This window comes from Phascolarctos cinereus, unplaced genomic scaffold, assembly GCF_003287225.1.
Source record: "Phascolarctos cinereus isolate Bilbo 61053 unplaced genomic scaffold, phaCin_HiC Scaffold_4;HRSCAF=312, whole genome shotgun sequence".
Lineage (NCBI taxonomy): Eukaryota > Metazoa > Chordata > Mammalia > Diprotodontia > Phascolarctidae > Phascolarctos > Phascolarctos cinereus.
In genome coordinates, this window is record NW_027555847.1 from 130,480,814 (window position 1) to 130,499,422 (window position 18,609).

Sequence of the window (18,609 nt, forward strand, 5' to 3'; positions counted from 1 at the left end):
CATGTTGTCTCACTCATTAGAGTGGGAGCTCCTTGAGGGCAGGGATTGTCTTTTACCATTTTTTTCATATCCCTAGCACTTAGCCCAGTACCTGGCTCATGGTAAGTACTTACTAAAAAGCTTGTTGACTTGACTTTCCTTACAACAACTTTGTCAGGTAGGTAAGGGCAAATGTTAGTATCCCCATTTTGCAGATGAGGAAACTGTGTCTCAGAAAGATGAAGTGACTTGACCATAGTCACCCAGGAAGTAATAATAACAGCTAATGTTTAAATAGTGGCTGTTAGGTGCCAGGCACGGTGCCAAGCACTTTATAATATTATCTCATTTGGTCCTTACAACAACCCTGAGAGGTAGGTGCTTCTATTCTCCCCATTTTACAGCTGAGGAAACTGAGGCAAACAGAGACTTGCCCAAGGTCACACAGCTAGTTAAGTGTCCTTCCTTGGGATGCTGTGAGGCTCAAATGAGGTACTGGATGGGGGACGCGCTTTGGAAAGCCTGAAACCATATTCACATGTAAGTAGTGATTATTTTAGCAACCAAATGGACTTAAAAAATGACAAGAGTGACCTGATGACTTGGAACCATTAAGGGACAAAGTCACAAGTCTTCAGATCCTGGCACAGATTTATGTTTTCATCTCCTCCTCTGTCCGGCTCCCCCCCCCCCCCAAGTGGCTTGCTGCCTGATTTTGTATTGAATCCAGGCATGAAGGATACAACTTATTATCCTGGCTGCTTAAGTCCATACCCCTGTTCTTTCTCTCATCTTCCTTCTCCCAGGCTTCCTGGGGAACAAGGCCTGGGAATGGGCCATGCCCTCTGTCCTGCAGACCTGCAGTGACTCAGTTGCTCTGGAAACAATCACCATATGGGGCCTGTTGGCCACACAAAAGAACCATTCACAGGCCTCCTGCCCAGGGGCCGGACACACAGAACAGTTGTCAGCTGTGAAAAATGTCCAACCGAGAGCCTCCAATTTAGGGCTGTTTGCTGGGAATAATACATTTCAGGATCACCATTGCCTGTGTGTTTCCTTTGCCTTCCCCGATCAGGTCGGAGTCAAGCAGAGAACAGAAATCAGAGTCTGCTCCCGACAACGTAGCCAATTTACCTTTGAAACGAACGCCCTGGCTCCTTGAACGAACAATGGCCCACAACCTCCTAATTAGCATTCTTTCCCGATACAGTGGGACGACAGAACTGGGCCATTCAGACCCATATGTCTGCCCTGGGAGTACATTTGACTCAGAAGATGGCCTCAGATTCTATAGAAACTCTATTCCCTTTATTGGCAAGCAGTCTGGGCTCTGGTTCAGATCTGGCTCCATCCCAAAGGGTTTGGGGCTGCCATTGCCCCAACTATATGGCCTAACAGCTCAGGATGGCCAGATCCTGGTCCAGTAGGCCATCCTGAGGGAGCAGGTCTACCCCACGGGGAATGCTGACCTCTCCGGCTCAATGCCAGATTACCTGGCAGTCACAAGAGGCACATACCTGGGAGCTCCCAAGAGTTTAAACCAAACTCACTTCCACTCACTGGAGACTATGTTATGGAACACATATCAGACCATGGTGCAGTCATCTTGGCCTTTCTGCCCATCACTGTTGCTACAACTTTGAGGCCCTGGTCTTGATGTTCCGACCTAGTGTTGCATGTAGTAATATGCTATGGGTAGGATGGTAAGTTTTCTTGGTAGCCATGGTCTCTAAGATCTTCTGGCTGTTAATAATCCTGAACTATGGGTCTGGTCCACCTCTGTAAGCTGGGCCCTTAGATGGGAATACAAGACACAGTTATTATTATTCTCATATTACTTGGGGGCTGGAATACATAATTTTACCAGGGTTTTAAGTGTTCTTTGAATAACTTTTAGCTTTTCTCAAATTCATTTTCAGAGCGTCATGGGATTTACAGTCAAGAGTGATCTTGAGGATCCTGCAATCTCCTAAGCCTACAGAGGAAGAGACTGAGACTGAGAAGGGAAGAGACTTGCCCAAGGTCATACATTTTTATTTTATGTTCATTATAATTTCATTCAATTTATAATCAACATAACTTCATGAATTCACCTTTCTTTTACAACTCTGAGTTATAAAAGTCCTTCCCTCTCTTCCTCCCTCCCTCCTTCCTTCCTTCCTTCTTTCCTTCCTCCTTCATTCTTTCCTCCCTCCTTCCTTCCTTCCTTCCTTCCTTCCTTCCTTCCTTCCTTCCTTCCTTCCTTCCTTCCCTTCCCTCCTTCTTCCTTCCTTCTTCCTTCTTCCTTCCTTCCTTCCTTCCTTCCTTCCTTCCTTCCTTCCTTCCTTCCTTCCTTCCTTCCTTCCTTCCTTCCTTCCTTCCTTTCTTCCTTCCTTCCTTCCTTCTTCTTTCCTTCCTTTTCCCCCTTCATTCCTCCCAGGATTATACATGGATAGGTTGAGGGCAAAGAAGAAAGTACTATTCTTGACCATAGGGAAGGGAAGATGAGGATCTCCATGTAAGTGAACAAAAAATGAACAACCCATGAATTAAAGCAAGAGTTGTCACAAAGCAGCACAATTAACTATCAAATGGGCATTCTGGATTCATGCAATCAGTTCCAAGAAGGAAGGGATCAGGGAGAGAGATTTGTGAGTGGAAGGGTGGTATGGTGCTGGCCTCGGGATCAGGAAGATCTGAGTTCAAATTCTGCCTTGGACATTTACTAGATGTATGACCTTGGGCAAATCACCAACCTTTCTGGGACTCAGTTTCCTTCTTTGTAAAATGAGTGAGTTGGCCTGGATGACCGCTAATGTTCCTTCCAGCTCTAAATGGGAATGCTTCATGGGAATTTAAGCTCAGGCAGAGAGGATAGATGGTGCATGGTTAGAGACAGAGTGGTGGAGTAGATAGAAGGCTCTTTGGAGGCAATGAAGATCTGAGTGTGAGTCTGGTCTCTAATACTTAGTGGCTATGTGACCACAGGCACTTAACCTCTTGGTGACACCGGGCATCTCTCTAAGACTAAATTACACACAAGTGGTCCACCTGTATTGCTGAAGGGAGTTTCCATACCAGGAGCCCCCCCAATACCACTGAAATCACAAGTAGGCAACAAAATGACAAAATTAGGGTTGTGGGGTGAGGGTGGGGGAAAAGTATATGGGGAAGCTTACAGAAGAGTAATGAAATTAAACTGCTACGACCCAAATATAGAGATGGTTGTTATCTGGGTAAAGTAAGGGCTAGGAGCTAATGTCAATTATTGTATGAAAGCCTAAGTGGTAATATAATGGGTTTGCTTAAAGCTAGGTGGCAGTGTTAGGCCTAGAGTCAGGAAAACTTGAGTTCAAGTCTGGCCTGAAACACTTACTTGTTAGCTTTGTGACCCTGGACAAGTCACTTAACCTCTGTTTGCCTCATCTATAAAATGGGGAGAATAAGAACACCTACCTTTGTGTTGTGACGTTGTTAGGTTGGGTTGTGAGGTCAAATGTGATAATAATTATAAAGTGCTTAGCACAGTGCCTGACATATAGTAAACACTACATAAATGTTAGCTACTAGTTATTGTTAAAGCGGAATTATACAAGAATTACACAATACAGGATTCATAGTATCACAGATTTAGAGTTGGAGAGAACCTTAGAGGTCATCTAGCTAATCACTTTACAGATGAGGAAACTGAGGCCTCCAATTGGCTGAGTTAACTTGTCTAAGGTCGCAAATAGTAATTAGCCTTATAAGATAACAGATTTAGTGGTGGAGTGAACCTTAGTCATCTGATTAATGACACACAGATAGTAAATTACAGGGCTGGATTGGAACCTATATCCTTTGTCTCCAGATTCTGCCATTTCCCCCCCTAAGGTATCACACTAATTCCCTACTTTAATAAGTTGATGGGTTAAGGGAAAGGCTGGGAATGGGTATGTGGGCATGTATGGTAACTCAGATTCTGCCAGAGTCTCAGGTACTACCCACTGAGAGGCAGGGTAGGATGCTGTGGTGTGGTGTGGTAAGACCCCTGGTCTGGGAGTCCTGGGACATGGGTTCTAGTTCTGGCTGTAAATCTAACTTGATTTGTGAGTTTGGGCAAGTCACTACATCTCTGTTGGACTCAGTTTGCTACTCTCTGAAATGTGGATGATGGTCTGTGCTTTATTTCCTTTACAAGGCTTTAATGAACAAATGTTAAGGTCTGTAAGTTGTCTGGTGGTATACTGATCAAAGCCAGGCTACTTTGGGAAGCTGCGCTAACTCCATTTAACCACAAGGGGGCATATTAGTACAGTTAAATGAGTTAATTCCTTGCCCTGCAAGAACAAGACTTTTAGTCTAGGCTGCATCTGGGTAGGTTCTCTGCAAGACTGAGGGCTGTTAGTCTGGGGTGCTGCTAGAAAGGAGGACTGAATTACTTTCTTCCTATACAAAATACCTTGGGGTGAGCTTAGGTATTTTCATTTTTTCCCATTCCAAGCCTCCTTTATTTGGCATGGCTGAGATATGGACCTGCTCAAAGTTAGGGGATGATCTAGCTGACTTTCCCAGAACCTCCTCCTTACTCCAGGACAGGGCATGATTTATAGACATCCCACGTCATGAGCTTGTTTTGACCTGGCCTTAGAGGAATGATGCAATAGAAAAGGTCCCAAAATAAGTCTGGGTTCTAGAAATGACCTTGCCACTAACTCCTTGGGTAAATCATGCCCCTTCTCTGAACCTCATTTTCTCATCCCCAAAATAAGGGAGGGATTAGATTAACTGAGCTTTACAAGTCTGTGTCAACTCTATTGTGAGCCTATAATTTTATAGTCATTCTCTTTCAAAACATTTGCCCAGGACATATTTATAGAGCATGATGGACATCTGGGATGTTTGCCACTCGGGTCCAGGAATCTTTGCACAGTGGGTGGGTGGGGCTGCCAAAATAGAAAGGACTCCAATCAAACCCAACTCCTGTCATTCCTAGAGTGTTTTCTTCCTTTTCTTTTTTCTTCTTCTTCTTTGTCCTCCTCCTCCTCCTTCTTCTCCTTCTTCCTTCTTCCTTTTCTTATTCTTTCTCCTCTTCCTTCTCTTCTTCCTCCTCCTCCTCCTCCTCCTCCTTCTCCTTCTCCTTCTCCTTCTCCTTCTCCTCCTCCTCCTCCTTCTTCTTCTCCTGTTCTTCTTCCTCCTTCTTCCTTCTTCCTTCTCTTCTTCTTCCTCCTTCCTTCTCTTCTTCTTCTTTCTCCTCTTCCTTCTCTTCTTCCTCCTCTTCCTCCTCCTCCTCCTCCTTCTTCCTTCTCCTCCTCCTCCTTCTCCTTCTCCTTCTCCTTCTCCTTCTCCTTCTCCTTCTCCTTCTCCTTCTCCTTCTCCTTCTCCTTCTCCTTCTCCTCTCCTTCTCCTCCTCCTCCTCCTCCTCCTCCTCCTCCTCCTCCTCCTCCTCCTCCTCCTTCTCTTCTTTCACAGCACTTTCCTCAACATCCCACCTTTTCTTTACTCTTTTATTATTTACCCTCAGCACCAGAAAATCAGGAGGTAGACTTTATGGAGTCAAACAGTGAGCTTCCCAAAGTCAGGATTTATGTCTCCTCTTTCTTTATCTCTTTATAGACCATGTATTCCTCAGGGTCACTGCTTGGGTCTGCTCCTCCTCTTGTCTGCCTTCTAGTATAGCCTTATAAGGCCAGGGGATCTTGTACAAGGGAAGGGGTGGGCATGGTGTGTGGGGGTCATCTCCATGAAGACTGATTGACTTTTATCCTTTATGAATCCTAAATGAATGTTAATAAATCCCATTTTAAAATCCTAGTTGAAAATAAATAAATCCTATTAACCTAAATAATCTGTGAGAGAAGAACTGTTAATCCCTTTTACAGAGAGGGAAACTGAGGCAAAGAAGAAATGAAATGATTTATCCAAGATCACATATCAAGTTATTGGCAGTGCTGAGGCTAGAACCCAGGTGTCCTGCTTCCTAGTCCTGGGATCTTTTCTCCAGAACATGATCCCTTCTTTCTGGTCATGTTGCTCAGAACTGAGCTGTTTGGGGTGGAACATTCCCTCCTTTGGCTCAGCCTTCAGTTGCATCCCCGCTCGCCCCACCTCAACGTACACAGATTTAAAGTAACCATTCCTCAGTCTGTTGGGAAGAGAGCTTCTTTAGAGGGGAGGACATAATTTGCAGGGGAAGCAAGTCCAGAACTTTGTGGGGAAATGAATGAGTGAATATCCTGCTGAATAAGGAGCTTCCAATACAATGGCCAGCTGAGAGGTTTGGGGGTGACTCATCACTCCATCCTCCCTTTATTCAGCCCACTATGCTCTGAGAGCCAATCAGCCAATTCGGGGAACGTTCTGTCCTCAACTTGAGGACTCTTGTCTGATTGTTTCCCAGGATTGATCTGAATGGTAGGCCTTGCTCTCCAGCTCCCCTCTCCCTCGAGGCCTCTCCCCACAACCTTTCCTTTGTGTACCATTGAAGGGTTCCGGTTAGGTCTCCAGCATCTGATATGGTGGCAGACAACTCTGAGATCATGAAGGCTGCGCGGGGCAAGAGTCAATCCCACAGAATTTTAGGGTTGGAAGGGACGTCAATGACCATGTAGTCCTACCCAGACCCCAAAGGAAGCTCCACTACAACCCACCCAGTAAGTGGTCATTCAGCTTCTGACTGAAGAACTCCAATGGAAGGGAAACCACTACTTCCCCAGGAAATCCACCCAACTTTTGGTCAGCTCTAATCCATGGTAATAGTAATAATCATAATAATAATTATCCATGATAATCCAGCGGGCTGCTAGCGGCTTCCTAGTGCACAGAGCACCGGGCCTGGAGTCAGGAAGACTCATTTTCCTGAGTTCAAATCTGGCCTCAGACATTTACTAGCTGTATGACCCTGGGCAAGTCACTTAACTCATTTTGCCTCAGTTTCCTTATCTGTAAAATGAGCTGGAGAAGGAAATAGCGAACCACTCTGATATCTTTGCCAAGAAAACCCAAATGGGGTCATGAAGAGTCAGAAACCACTGGACAAAATTCATGGTAAAATTTTCTCAATAGCTTTTTGGATTGCTACATCACACTGAAGGAGGGGAAAGGGAATAAGCATTTATATAGCAACTACTACGTGCCAGGCACTGCTAAGAGCTGTACAAATGTTATCTCATTTGATCCTCACAACAGCCCTGTGAGGTAGGTGCTGTTATTATTTCCATTTTACGGATGAGGCAACTGAGTCAGGCAGAGGTGAAATGGCTTTCCCAGGGTCACACAGCTAGTAAATGTCTGAGGTGGGATATGAACTCAGGTCCTCCTGATTCCAGGCCTGGTGCTCTATCCACTGTCCCACCTAGCTGCCTCATACTGAGCTGCTTATTCATACGGAGCTTGCAGTCCACTAAAACCCTGAGATCTTTTTCTAATCATGTCTCCTTCTCACCCCCACCCCCAATCTTATACTTGTGAAGCAGATATAAGATTCTCTCAAAGAACCATAGATTTAGAACTGGGACTTCAGAAATGATTCTGTCCATCCCTCTCGTTGTACAGGGGAGGAACAGGGAGGGGAATTACCAAGGTCATACACAGTGGATCGGGGCAGATCAGGGTTAGAACTCTGGGATCCTGATTCAGGCCCAGAGCTCTGTTCCTATGACAGGCTGGTTCTCTGGATTCGAGGCCCATTTTCTTAGCTACAGTCAAACCCTCCTAGGACTAGAAGTCTAGGCTACGGAAACTTTCCCAGGAAGGCAGAGAAACATTATGCAGAATATTCAGGGGAAAGGGCTCAAGAATCACAGATGCTCAGATCTGGACCTTAGAGGTAGAGTGTGTATTCAGGTATCCCCTTTACACCACTGGTGACAAATGGTCCTCTGACCTTCACTCAAGCTGTCTCCAGTGATGGGAAATTCATTATTTCCTGAGTAAACCTGTTTCCCAGTTGGATTGCTCTGACTGTTAATAAGCTCTTCTTTACATTGAGCTGAAATCTGCTTCCACATAACTTCTATCTTCTGGTCCCAGTTTTGTCCTCTGGGGCCACAGAAAACAAAGCTAAATCCCTTTCCATGTGACAACCTTTTAGACATCTGAAAACAGGGAGCAAGCCCTTTCTCCATTTCCTGTCTTTTCCAGGCTTCAAGTCACTAATTCCCTTAACCGATGTTGGTATGGTGGGATTGAATCCCTTCTGGATACAGCCATTTTTCAATTCTGACATTTCCAAGGCCTCATTACTTTTTGTCTCAGCCTGGACTCTCAGGGGACCTGCCCCTAGTGCCAAGAGCTGTTATGTTTCATCTCCAGAGACATCCAAGGTGGAGTCAGTGAATAATGGAAGCCCACAGCCCAGACAAGTAGCAGTCCCAAGTGCATGATGCAATCAAGGGACCTGGGGTTCCTCCCTGTCTTGTCCCACATCCCCAAGATCAACCTCCTGAAAAACAAAGCCTGAGGGACACTCCCACCGATTTTTCCCGAGCACAGTGTTTGCCTTGAGCCCTTGTATTTTTCATGGGTGGGGAAAGGGGACAAGACAAGTGAAGAAGGAAAGACAGAGGTTCTTGGCACCCAGAATCCATAGGCAGGCTTGGTTCCCAACTCTTTTATTCCTGTAGGGGGATTATCTAAGGTCTTTTGGCTCCCAGAGTCAAAAATGCTTCTGGTCTAAAGGCTTCATCCTCATTCCATCTCTAATCACTAGGCTCAAGTAGCCATGGGAGCCCAAAGATATTTGAGAGTCAGAGAGACCAGGTTGAAAAAGCTGTGTGATTATAGACAAGTCTCTTTCCCTCTCTGAGCCTCAGTTTCCCCATCTGTAAGATGAAGGATACTAATATTTGTCCTGCTTATCTCATAGGAGTATTAAGGGAAAATGCTTTGTAAATTTAAAGGACCACAAACTGAAGACTTATTATTGGTCCTCCATATTCCTTTTCTAAGATGGTTTTCTACTTGGGATAGGAGATGGAGTAAGGGAAAGATACAGGATCTCTGAAGAGTTGTTGAACTGATTTTCAATTGCCAGCCCCAGGATCCCTGAGCAATGGACACCCCAGGCCTTGCCTGTAGGGCCAGATATAGCTGGTGCTAGACATACCTGCTCATGGTGTTCTATGCCCATGCTAAGAGTGTTTATCAGGATAGCGATCATGATGCCCCGGTTGAAGTACTTGCTGTCCACAATTCGCTTGAGTTTGTTCCCGAAGGCTGCCCAGAGACAGGCCACCCCACTGCGATCTCTGGCCACCTTCTTCCTGTGGGCCCCTCCCCGCCGCCTGGACCCGCTCTGGGGCGGGGTCTGCTGTGGCTGCTGGATGGGGTCTCGGTGGTCACCATGCCGCAGGTCTTGTGTGAACTCATAAACACCGTTGGTGTCTGAGTCGTAGCTCTCCAACTCGCTCAACTCAAACTCGGGATCCTCCAAGATGTTGGCACAGTACGGACAATTCTGCAGTTCGCATGTCAACATAGCTGCTTGGGGGCTGGGCAGGGAACAGGGCACATTCAGGCCTGACAGCCGGCTGGGAGCCCTGCAGAGGCCTGCAGAGAGAAAATCATGGCTGGGGTCAGCACTTTGCAAGGACACATGTACAGATGTATACAGGCACTCATACACCTGGAATTGGGTTTGGTAACCATGGAGGTTCAGGAAGCATCATCCCGTCCCACAGCTCATACGCTGGCTAGAAAGTGTCATCCTGCAGTAGATATTAGGGGCATAGGATCATGAGGTTTAGAGCTGGAAGCAGCCTTGGAAATCATCTGATCCAGTGGTATCAAACTCAGATAGAAACTGCTGCATGTTGACTTAGAAAAGCCACAGATTAACATTATCTGTGCTGTATTATGTTTTTATTCATTTTGTTAAACATTTCTCAATGACATTTTAATCTAGTTTGGGCAGCATCTGGGAGTTTTGCAGAGAGTTTGACTCCTCTGAGCCAGTCTAGCATCTTCCTCTTCAAGATGAGGAAAGTGAGGCCTAGAAGGGGGAAGTGATTTATCTAAGGACAAAGGTAGATTCAAACCCAGGTAATTGAATCCCCAAGTCTGGGACATTTCCACTGGGCCACACTGTTGAGGCAAAAACTGAGGAGTCCTTAAGCCCCAACAATGGGCAGAATCCTTAAGTCCTATTCCTGCGCACCCCAAAGGGCCTTCCCAATCATTCTGTCAAACGGAGAATAGGAACAGCTCTGAGAGACATGTAGGGCGGGAGTAATTAGCCCCACTGGACAAAGGAAGAAACTGTGTTCCTGACCAGGGACATGACCTCAGGCAACTCGCTTATAAAATGAAGCAGATATTAATTTCTAAAAAGGCTTTTGTGTGGGCCTGAGAGTCTGAATAATGGTTTGCCCAATTGGTTGAAGATGTGACTGTGTTTCAAGGAGGCTACATCTCGTTGTGAGAAGAAACAAGATGGTGGGGGTTTTAGTGCTGCCCTGGCCACTGACTTTCTGTGTGACCTTGAACAATTCAATTCTCCACAAGCCTCAGAGTTTCCAAACTGTGCAATGGAGGGGCAGGGGAGCTGGAAGAGATGGTCTCGAAGGTTCCTTTTTCACTCTAGGATTTTTTGATTGAGAGATTCTAATCCGATTCAATTCAACCAAAGTCTCTGGAGGCTTTGCTACGTGCTGGGTACTATTCCTTAGTGACTCTCCACTCTGACCTTGCTTTCTTTCCCTCCATCTGCTACCAGCTCAACAGAAAACAAACACCTGGTTCGGCTGTCCCTGAGCCCGGCCCTCTGGCCTTGGGAACATTGTGTTCTTGTTTGTTTCTGTTCCGTTTCCTGGCTGGAGGACTCCTCTCCCTCTCTGGCAGCCTCCTCCTCCTCCCCTGGGTCCCTCTTGCTTTCAGTGGTTTCTCACCCTTTTCTCCTAGTCCTGACGAGGGGGTTCTGGAGGCCTATCATCTCTCAGGGGCGGATCTGGGGATGGACCAAATGTGTACCCGACACCTCTTTGGTATCCCCCCGATCCCAAAGCCTTTCGATCCTTCACTTTCCTCTTGGAAAAGGAGCCTTTATCAGTATTTACACCCTAATGTGAATACAGGTCACATACTCATTGAGTGGTAGCTGGGGCATAGTGGAAAGAACACTGAATTAGAAGCCTGAGGACTCATGTGTAAAATCCAATACTGTTACTTTTTTAGGTATAGGAATTTGGGCTGACTTGACCCATCAGGTGTTCAATTTTCTTATCTCTGAAATAACTCAATTGGACTCAATGATCTCCAAAGTCAGTCTAAGACTTACGATCTCTATGAGAAGTTGGCCCTGTAAACCTGGGAAAAGTGTTTGATACATCCCCTATTTACGAAAATTATGGTCATTGGCCTAACTCTTAGGCAAATTACGTATTCTTAGAATCATATAATTCTTTTTTTAAAAAAACTTCATTTATTTATTCATTCACTTATTTATTTATTTATTTATTTATTTATTTATTTTTGAATCATATAATTCTTAAAGACGGATGGGACCTTGGTCATCATTGGTTCTTAATAGATGGGGAAATTGAGACCCAGAAAGGGTTCATAGGCCAAGGTCTTATAGAAAATAAATGGCAGAGCCTGATTCTCAGACATGGAATGACATTAAAATTAATTTATAATCTTCCCATAGGAAATGACCTTGAAAGGTCATCAAACCTAATCCCCTGCCTCTGAGCAGGATGGGATCAAATGACCCCAAATTTACCTAAGGATGTTAGAATATACAGAATCACAGCTAAAGAAACCCTTAGAGCCCATCAAATCTAATCACATCATTTTATGGCTGAGGAAACTGAGGCACAGAATGCAGTTACTTGTCCAAGGTTACCTGGAAAATCAGTGGCAAAGTTGGGGCCATATCTAGATTTCCTGCCTCCCTACCCAATATTCTATTCAGTGATCTTGTTTTATAAACATTATTAAGCATCTCCTTTACAGAAACCCCCCTGTCAAGTATGGAAGAAATTGAAATGCACAAATATGGCATCATCACTGCAGGCAGGCCACTCTCCCTTAGTCCTAATAAAGGACTCATGCTCTTCTTCTAGGGAGAGTATAGATTGTAGGATCATTGGTTCACAGACTTTACCAGCCAGAAGGGACCTTAGAGAGTCTGCCCGGAATGTAGCAAAGTAAGCACATAATAAATGCTTATTGACTGCCTGATGTTTAGACCAATCTCTTCATTGTACAGGTGAAACCTGCCATATCTCACATCCCTGAGAGGCTGAGGTCAGGTGTACATCAAAGAGACACCTGCATATAACTCTATGAAGCATCTCTCAAGGAGAGGGAGAGAAAAAAGAGCCTTTGTAAAGATGGGGCAGGTAGGTGATGCCATAGTGCACAGAGTACCTGGCCTGGAGTCAGGAAGACTCATCTTCTGGAGTTCAAATCTGGCCTCCGACACTTAATAGTTGTGTGACCTTGGGCAAGTCACTTAACCCTATTTGCCTCAGTTTCCTCATCTGTAAAATGAGCTGGAGAAGGAAATGGCAAACCACTCCAGTGTCTCTGCCAAGAAAACCCCAAAGGGGGTCATGAAGAGTCAGACACAACTGAAATGACTCAGCAGACAAGAAGGATGGAGGCCTGGCTACCTAAGACTGGAGGGGTGAAGGCTATCTGTTACTTCTCTTCTTGGTCCATCTCATCTCTCATTGCAATAACTCATTGAGATAGGGCAGGGTTTCTCATCCTCCCTCCTTCCCATTCCCCTCCCTTTCCCCTCATCCCCTTTATCTAGCTGTCAGTTCTCACTCCCTCTTCAGTTTTCCTTGTATCCTACTGGAGCTAGAAAGGGACCTTAAAGGACTTTCAATTCAACCCCTTCTTTTGACACATGAGAAAAACCAAATCCCAGAGAAGCAAAGCGGTTTGGTCCAAGATCTGGCAGCTAGCAACGGGCACAGCCAGAATCTGAACACTCTTATCTGAGCCTCCCTCCCACCACAGCCCTCTTTAGAATGTCAGCTCCTTGAGGGCAGGAGCCATTAAGTTTTTCCCTTTGTATCTCTAGTTCCTAGCATGGCTCTGTGCACACAGCAGACTTAATAAATGTTTGTTGACTTGCTGAATAACCCCCACTTGACAGGTGAGAAAACTGAGGCCCAGAGAGGGGAAAATGACTTAGGTACATAGTGATTGAGAAGCAGAGCTGGGACTACAACCCAGCTCCCTCAGTTCATTGTTGGGAAGACAGTACTGGGAAAGTGTGGCACAGTAGAAAGACTGCTGAAATGTTAGTAAGAGGATCTTTGTTTGAATCTGATCTCTGCCACCCACTGCCAGACACTATACAGCCTCGGTTTCCTCATCTGCAAAACGAGAGGGCTGGATTTGATGATTGCCAAGGTCCCTTCCAGCTCTAAATGTATGAGCCTATGATCCTATAATCTCCCTGCTCTGGGCTCTCCCTCACATGCCACGAATTCCCAGAGCTGAAGGCATCCCCCCTTTCCTTACCATGTTCCCCAACCAAGTGTTGCAGCTTCCCATAGGCGTCAGCACTGAAACTCACAGGGCTGTTGTTCACTACGGGGACAGGCGGCCCACTGCCCTTCTTCCCCACAGGACCCAGAGCCAAACTACCCTTGCCCCCTGAAGGTGAAGGCAGGATGGTGGGGTAGTTCATGCCACCAAGTCCGGTGGCCAGTTTGAGCCCTGCAGCAGCCCGGGACACTCGGCTGCCCTGATCTTGGGGGGCTTCCACGTGGCAATCAGCATGGTAGATGCTGTGAACTGACTCAGCATCATGAGGTGGGGATGGGAGTCCCTGTGGGCCAGGGGATGGGGGAGGCGGCAGCATGAGCCGGGTGCCGGGCTTCCCCGCTCTAGGCTCCACGTCCCCGCGGACCTCAGGGCTACCGCAGGGACCCCTAGGACTCCCGTTGCTGATGTGGTAGTGATGATGGTGGTGGTGGTGATGGTGGTGAATCAGGTGGTGGATGGAGGGGACCCGTTTGCGACCACGGCGCCCGACCCCCTGTCCGTGGAGGGCGCCGTTGGGGTTGACCTTCTCCCGGCGCTTTTTCTGCCAAGTGGCGTATAGCCTGAGGGTCCGCCGCTTCACTTTGCGGAAGATGTGGCCGATGTATTTGAGGAGCTCCTCATAACAGCTGCCTGGCTCCGAGAAGCTGGCAATGGTGCTGTCGTTGGACAGGTAGCGGGCTCGCTGCTCCTGCATCAGCTGGTTCTCACGCTGCTTCGTTTCTGAAAACTGCGTGGCGATTACCACGAGGCACAGATTTATCATGAAGAAAGAGCCCACCTGCCCAAGAAAGGACAAGAGAAAGAGGGGGGTCAGTCTGACAGGGAGGTGAGCGCAATGCACACTAGAGCCTAAACGCCTCATTGTACCGAAGAGGAAATGGACCCATTGAGGGAACGGAGGCGGGGCTTCTGAGTCAGACCTTCTGACTCCAATGCTCTATTACACTACACTCTTTGGGGGCCTCAGTATCCTCAGTTGTAAAGTGAAAGAGTGGACTTAGGTGACCTCTGATGTCCCTTCTAGCACCAAATCTATGGTCCTATAGAATTGGGGCTGCACTTCAAGGTCCATCACAAATGCCGTCTCTTCCAGGAAGCCTGAAAATTCATCCTACAAAGGAATGATCTCTCCTTTCTTGGACCTTCCATAGCACTGTTGTACTTCTTTTGTACTGTGGTGATACGTAAAGATGTCTTCTCTTCCACCTCCGACCCCAAACCCATTCCCCATTAGACTGTGGATCCATCAAGGACAAGGGCTATATCCTATCTTTACTGTTTCTTTGCACTGAGTACAATCCTTAGCACAACAGGACTATTATTAATATTAACAAATATTTGTAAATTGAAATCTCCCCATGTTGAAAGCCCTGCACTGCTCTCTGCTTAGTGTCATTGCTGGGGAGACAAGAAGAGACTACATTCTCACAATTGTGTCCACTAAGAGGTAGGTGCTATTACTATTCCCATTTAACAGATAAAGAAACTGAGGCAGTTTAAATGAGTTGCCCTCAGTCACAAAGTTAAGTGTCTGAGGCTGGATGTGAACCCAGGTCTGCCTGACTCCAAATCTAGCACTTTATCCATTAAGTATATGAAGAGGAAAGAGGCCAGTGATGCTCCCTGAACGACAACCCTTAGGGAGATGGTCCAGGTGAACCAGTTTCACTATCTAAGATCCCTTCTGAAGATAACATTCTTGGAGTCTAGAGTAGTGTGGCTACTATGGAAAGAGCACTAAATTTGGAGTCAGAACTCCAACTCAACTACTTACTACCCTTGTAATCCTGGGCAAGTAACTTCCCCTTTCTTTGCCTCAGTTTCCCCATCTGTAAAGTGAGAGATTGGACCAGGTGACCTCCAAAGTCCCATCCAGCTCTAACATTCTTTGTTCTAAGGTCTCTTCCAAGCTCTCCATCCAATCAATGTGAGTTATTACTATTATGATATCATAAGTTTCAAGCAAATGGCCTGGGCCAGTGGTGTCAAACTCAAATAGAAACAGATCCTTGTGGCAGCATGTTGACTTAGAAAACCACAAATTAACATTATCTAAATTGTATAGCATTTTTATTTATTTTGCTAGACATTTCCCAATTACATTTCAATCTGGTTCAGACTACAAGTTTGATAACTCTGGCCTGGATGCCAAGTACTATGGGAGTTTAGAGGAGGAGAAGGTCAAAAATAGGCTAGAAAAGTTGGGGAAGATTTTCTGAAGGAGGGGGTTAGCAGCTTCCCAAGGCACAGCAATGATATGAAGCATCCTCTTCCCCAGGGCCAAAGGGTCTGCCTATCCAGGTCCTAGTGATTTATTATAATGTCCAGTCCATGTACCATTGAGGTAAGCATTTCTATTCTTTCTTGGACTTACTACCTCTGGACTTTTTCTCTAGTTTCCTCCAGGTTATCTTCCAAACTTTACCAAAGCCTAACTTCTATGGGAGGCATTCCTGACTACTCAATACCTCACAACCCTTTCTTCCTCTGGGCTCCAATAGCGTTGGAAGCTGAATTGTACCATTCAGCACTTAACTGTTGACTGTTGGCTCGCCATCTAGTGTGTGAGTGCTGGCTCCCCTCCACGTATGAGCTCCCAGAGATCAGAGCCCAGATCAATTCCTTCTCTGTCTCCCTATCCCAAGTGTTTAACCTCCCTAGGGTCAGGGTCTTGATCTGTATCCTCATCTATTTCCCCCAGACAATGAGATTCCCAGGGTAGGGGCTGGCTGGGAACATAGGAGTAGAGGTGATTTGGCGGGGAGAGGAGAGAGCTCAGTAAATGCTTGTTCAATTAAATTGAAATTCACAGAAGCTCCAAGTTGGAAACGGATGTCAACCACCATTGAGTATGACCCATACCTAAACAAAAATCCACTCTGAAGCATAATTGACAAATGATCATCCGGCCTTTGAAGAACACATCAATGAAGTGGAACCCATTACCTTCCAATGAGTCCCAACTCACTTTTAGATAACTTTAATTTCTAGGGAGGTTTTTTTTTTTTTATTACATCAAGTAATATGCCTTTTGGCAACTTAGACAAGTTACCCTTTTGAAAAATGAGGACTACTTCCCCACTGGGGGAAAATCAGTCAAGAGTCAAGTGCAAGTTAAAAAAAAAGCTACTAAATTTATATTTTGTTTTCAAGAAGAAAGACATATACAAGATTTCATTTGATTTTTAAATTAAGAACTAGAATGTGGGTGTTTATTCCCCAAATGAAACTGACATCATGAGCCCCTCCCAATTCCATTCTATGTTGTATAACAAGGAGGTAGATGAGGAACAGATATGGAGAGAGAACAGAGAGAAGGTGGATAAACAGAGAAATAGCCACAGAAAGGGCAAAGGATGTACTTAAATGGAGAAAGAGACAGAAACACTCAGCATGTTCTGGGACACTAGGGACCTTCCCTTGTCAATACCCTGTTGTTTACTTCAATGTTATCACTTGCTATGGCCACCATTTGAAATGTTAACTGCTGCTTCTAGCTCTTCAACTTCCCTTTATCCTTAGGACAGATGTTCTATTTTTGTGTGAGAAAGTCACAATACGCTGAAGAGAGCAAATAAAGGGGTGGTTCTGTCATTTTCCAGGCTGAAGTGGTCACAGCATTATCACTGTAGGTTAAATAAAATCAAGACAGGGGAGAGCTGAATCTATCTGACATTGGACAGAGTTTTTCTACCTCCACTTTACCAGGTAATGCCTTGGTCTTTATGGGGAACCAGGTCCCTGTTGCTTCTAGTGGGTTCTTGGAATAAATCCAAGTCTTGGCCCAATGGGAGTCATGGTTTTAATCCCTGAACTTGCCACTGGGCTGGGGTGGTGGTGGTTAGAATAGCATGTTTGATATCAGGGCACATAACCACAACTCATACTTACGATTATTAGTAATATAAAATATATAAAATTATAAAAAGAATGAGCATCCATGACATAATACATGATGTCAACCCAGCCTTCCAGGGTTATAACCTAAGGGAGAGAGAGGAGAGAAGTGATAGTTACCCAGAGAGCAAATCTGGCCAAGAGAATATAGAGCTTGTCTGACCCTTGGCCTCCCCTTCTCCCATCCAGCCCCATCCTCCCACAACTCTCACATATCTCCATAGCTTCTTTAATTTGGATTTTCCCTTTCCTTATTTGGCCCAACATTGTAGTCAGATATGGCCCTGAAAGAATAGTGGTCCATCTACAGCCAACTACAATGACTCTAGGAAGTATGGGGCCCCGAGCTGCTCCTGAGCTTACGGCACTGGAGTGGTCCCTAGGTGGGAATGGGGTCTGGGGAACTATACTATACACTATATTACACTTATATTGAACTTTTCATCTAGTACCTACTTCTCCCCACCTCCCTACCTTCAGGGGTCTTTTTCACACAAACTGATGTTAAACCATCTCTTCCCAATCTTGTAACTGATTTTTTGGATTCAAGGGTAGAAATTCACATTGATTCTTCTGAAATTCACCTTGTTGGTTTCAGCTCATCCTCAAAGTCTGAAAAGGTCTTTCTAGGTTCTGATGAGAACTCTATTCCCTTAATAAGCCAAAGGGCAGGGAACAACCTGGGTGAAGGAGAAGTAGGGAGAGGAGATCCTGGATCCTGCCTTGATATTACCTCAGTTATTGATCCAAAGCTCCCCTGGATATGGGGACATGGTTACTTTAGGAAATGTAGCCTCAGCTAATTCTGCTGTTTTACCCATGAGGCTTTTTTGAGATCAGGAAAATCACAGAGTGGGAAGAAATCTTGGAGGCCCTATAATCCAATCCCTTTTACCTAGACAGGAAAACCCCTCTCTAGTACCCTGGGTCATCCAATCCCTGCTTGGACTGTTCCAGTGCTAGACCCCTCAAGGTAGCCTCTTCTATTTGCAGAGTCAGCCTAGAAAGCAGAAAGAGCAATGCATTTGGATTCCAGAAACTTTGGCTCAAATCTCAGCTCTGTAGCTGTAAGCTACAGTAAGTAAGTAAGCTACTGTAAGCAGTAAGTAGCTTAAGCAAGTCATTCCTTTCTGAACCTCAGTTTTCTTAACTGTACAATAGGAATAATCATACTTGTACTATTTGCTTCAGAGGGCTATGAAGAATGTATTTTTGTAAAGCATAATAGAAATAGAAGCTGCCTTTTTTTAACCACTTAGATTTTTA

The 18,609-nt window shown here is 45.5% G+C and overlaps 1 protein-coding gene across 2 annotated transcripts in view; it reads right to left on the bottom strand.

Annotated features, from left to right (window-relative positions):
• The window catches only part of CACNA1H (calcium voltage-gated channel subunit alpha1 H), a 157,637-nt gene that overhangs the window by 88,797 nt on the left and 50,231 nt on the right, over positions 1-18,609 (bottom strand). For both annotated transcript variants that reach the window (XM_078152594.1, XM_078152593.1), the window contains exons 6-8: positions 17,338-17,430; positions 13,420-14,224; positions 9,047-9,489 (exon numbers count right to left, since the gene is read on the bottom strand). In XM_078152594.1, the coding sequence (XP_078008720.1) occupies positions 9,047-9,489; positions 13,420-14,224; positions 17,338-17,430 (1,341 nt within the window). The remainder of the gene's footprint in view (positions 1-9,046; positions 9,490-13,419; positions 14,225-17,337; positions 17,431-18,609) is intronic.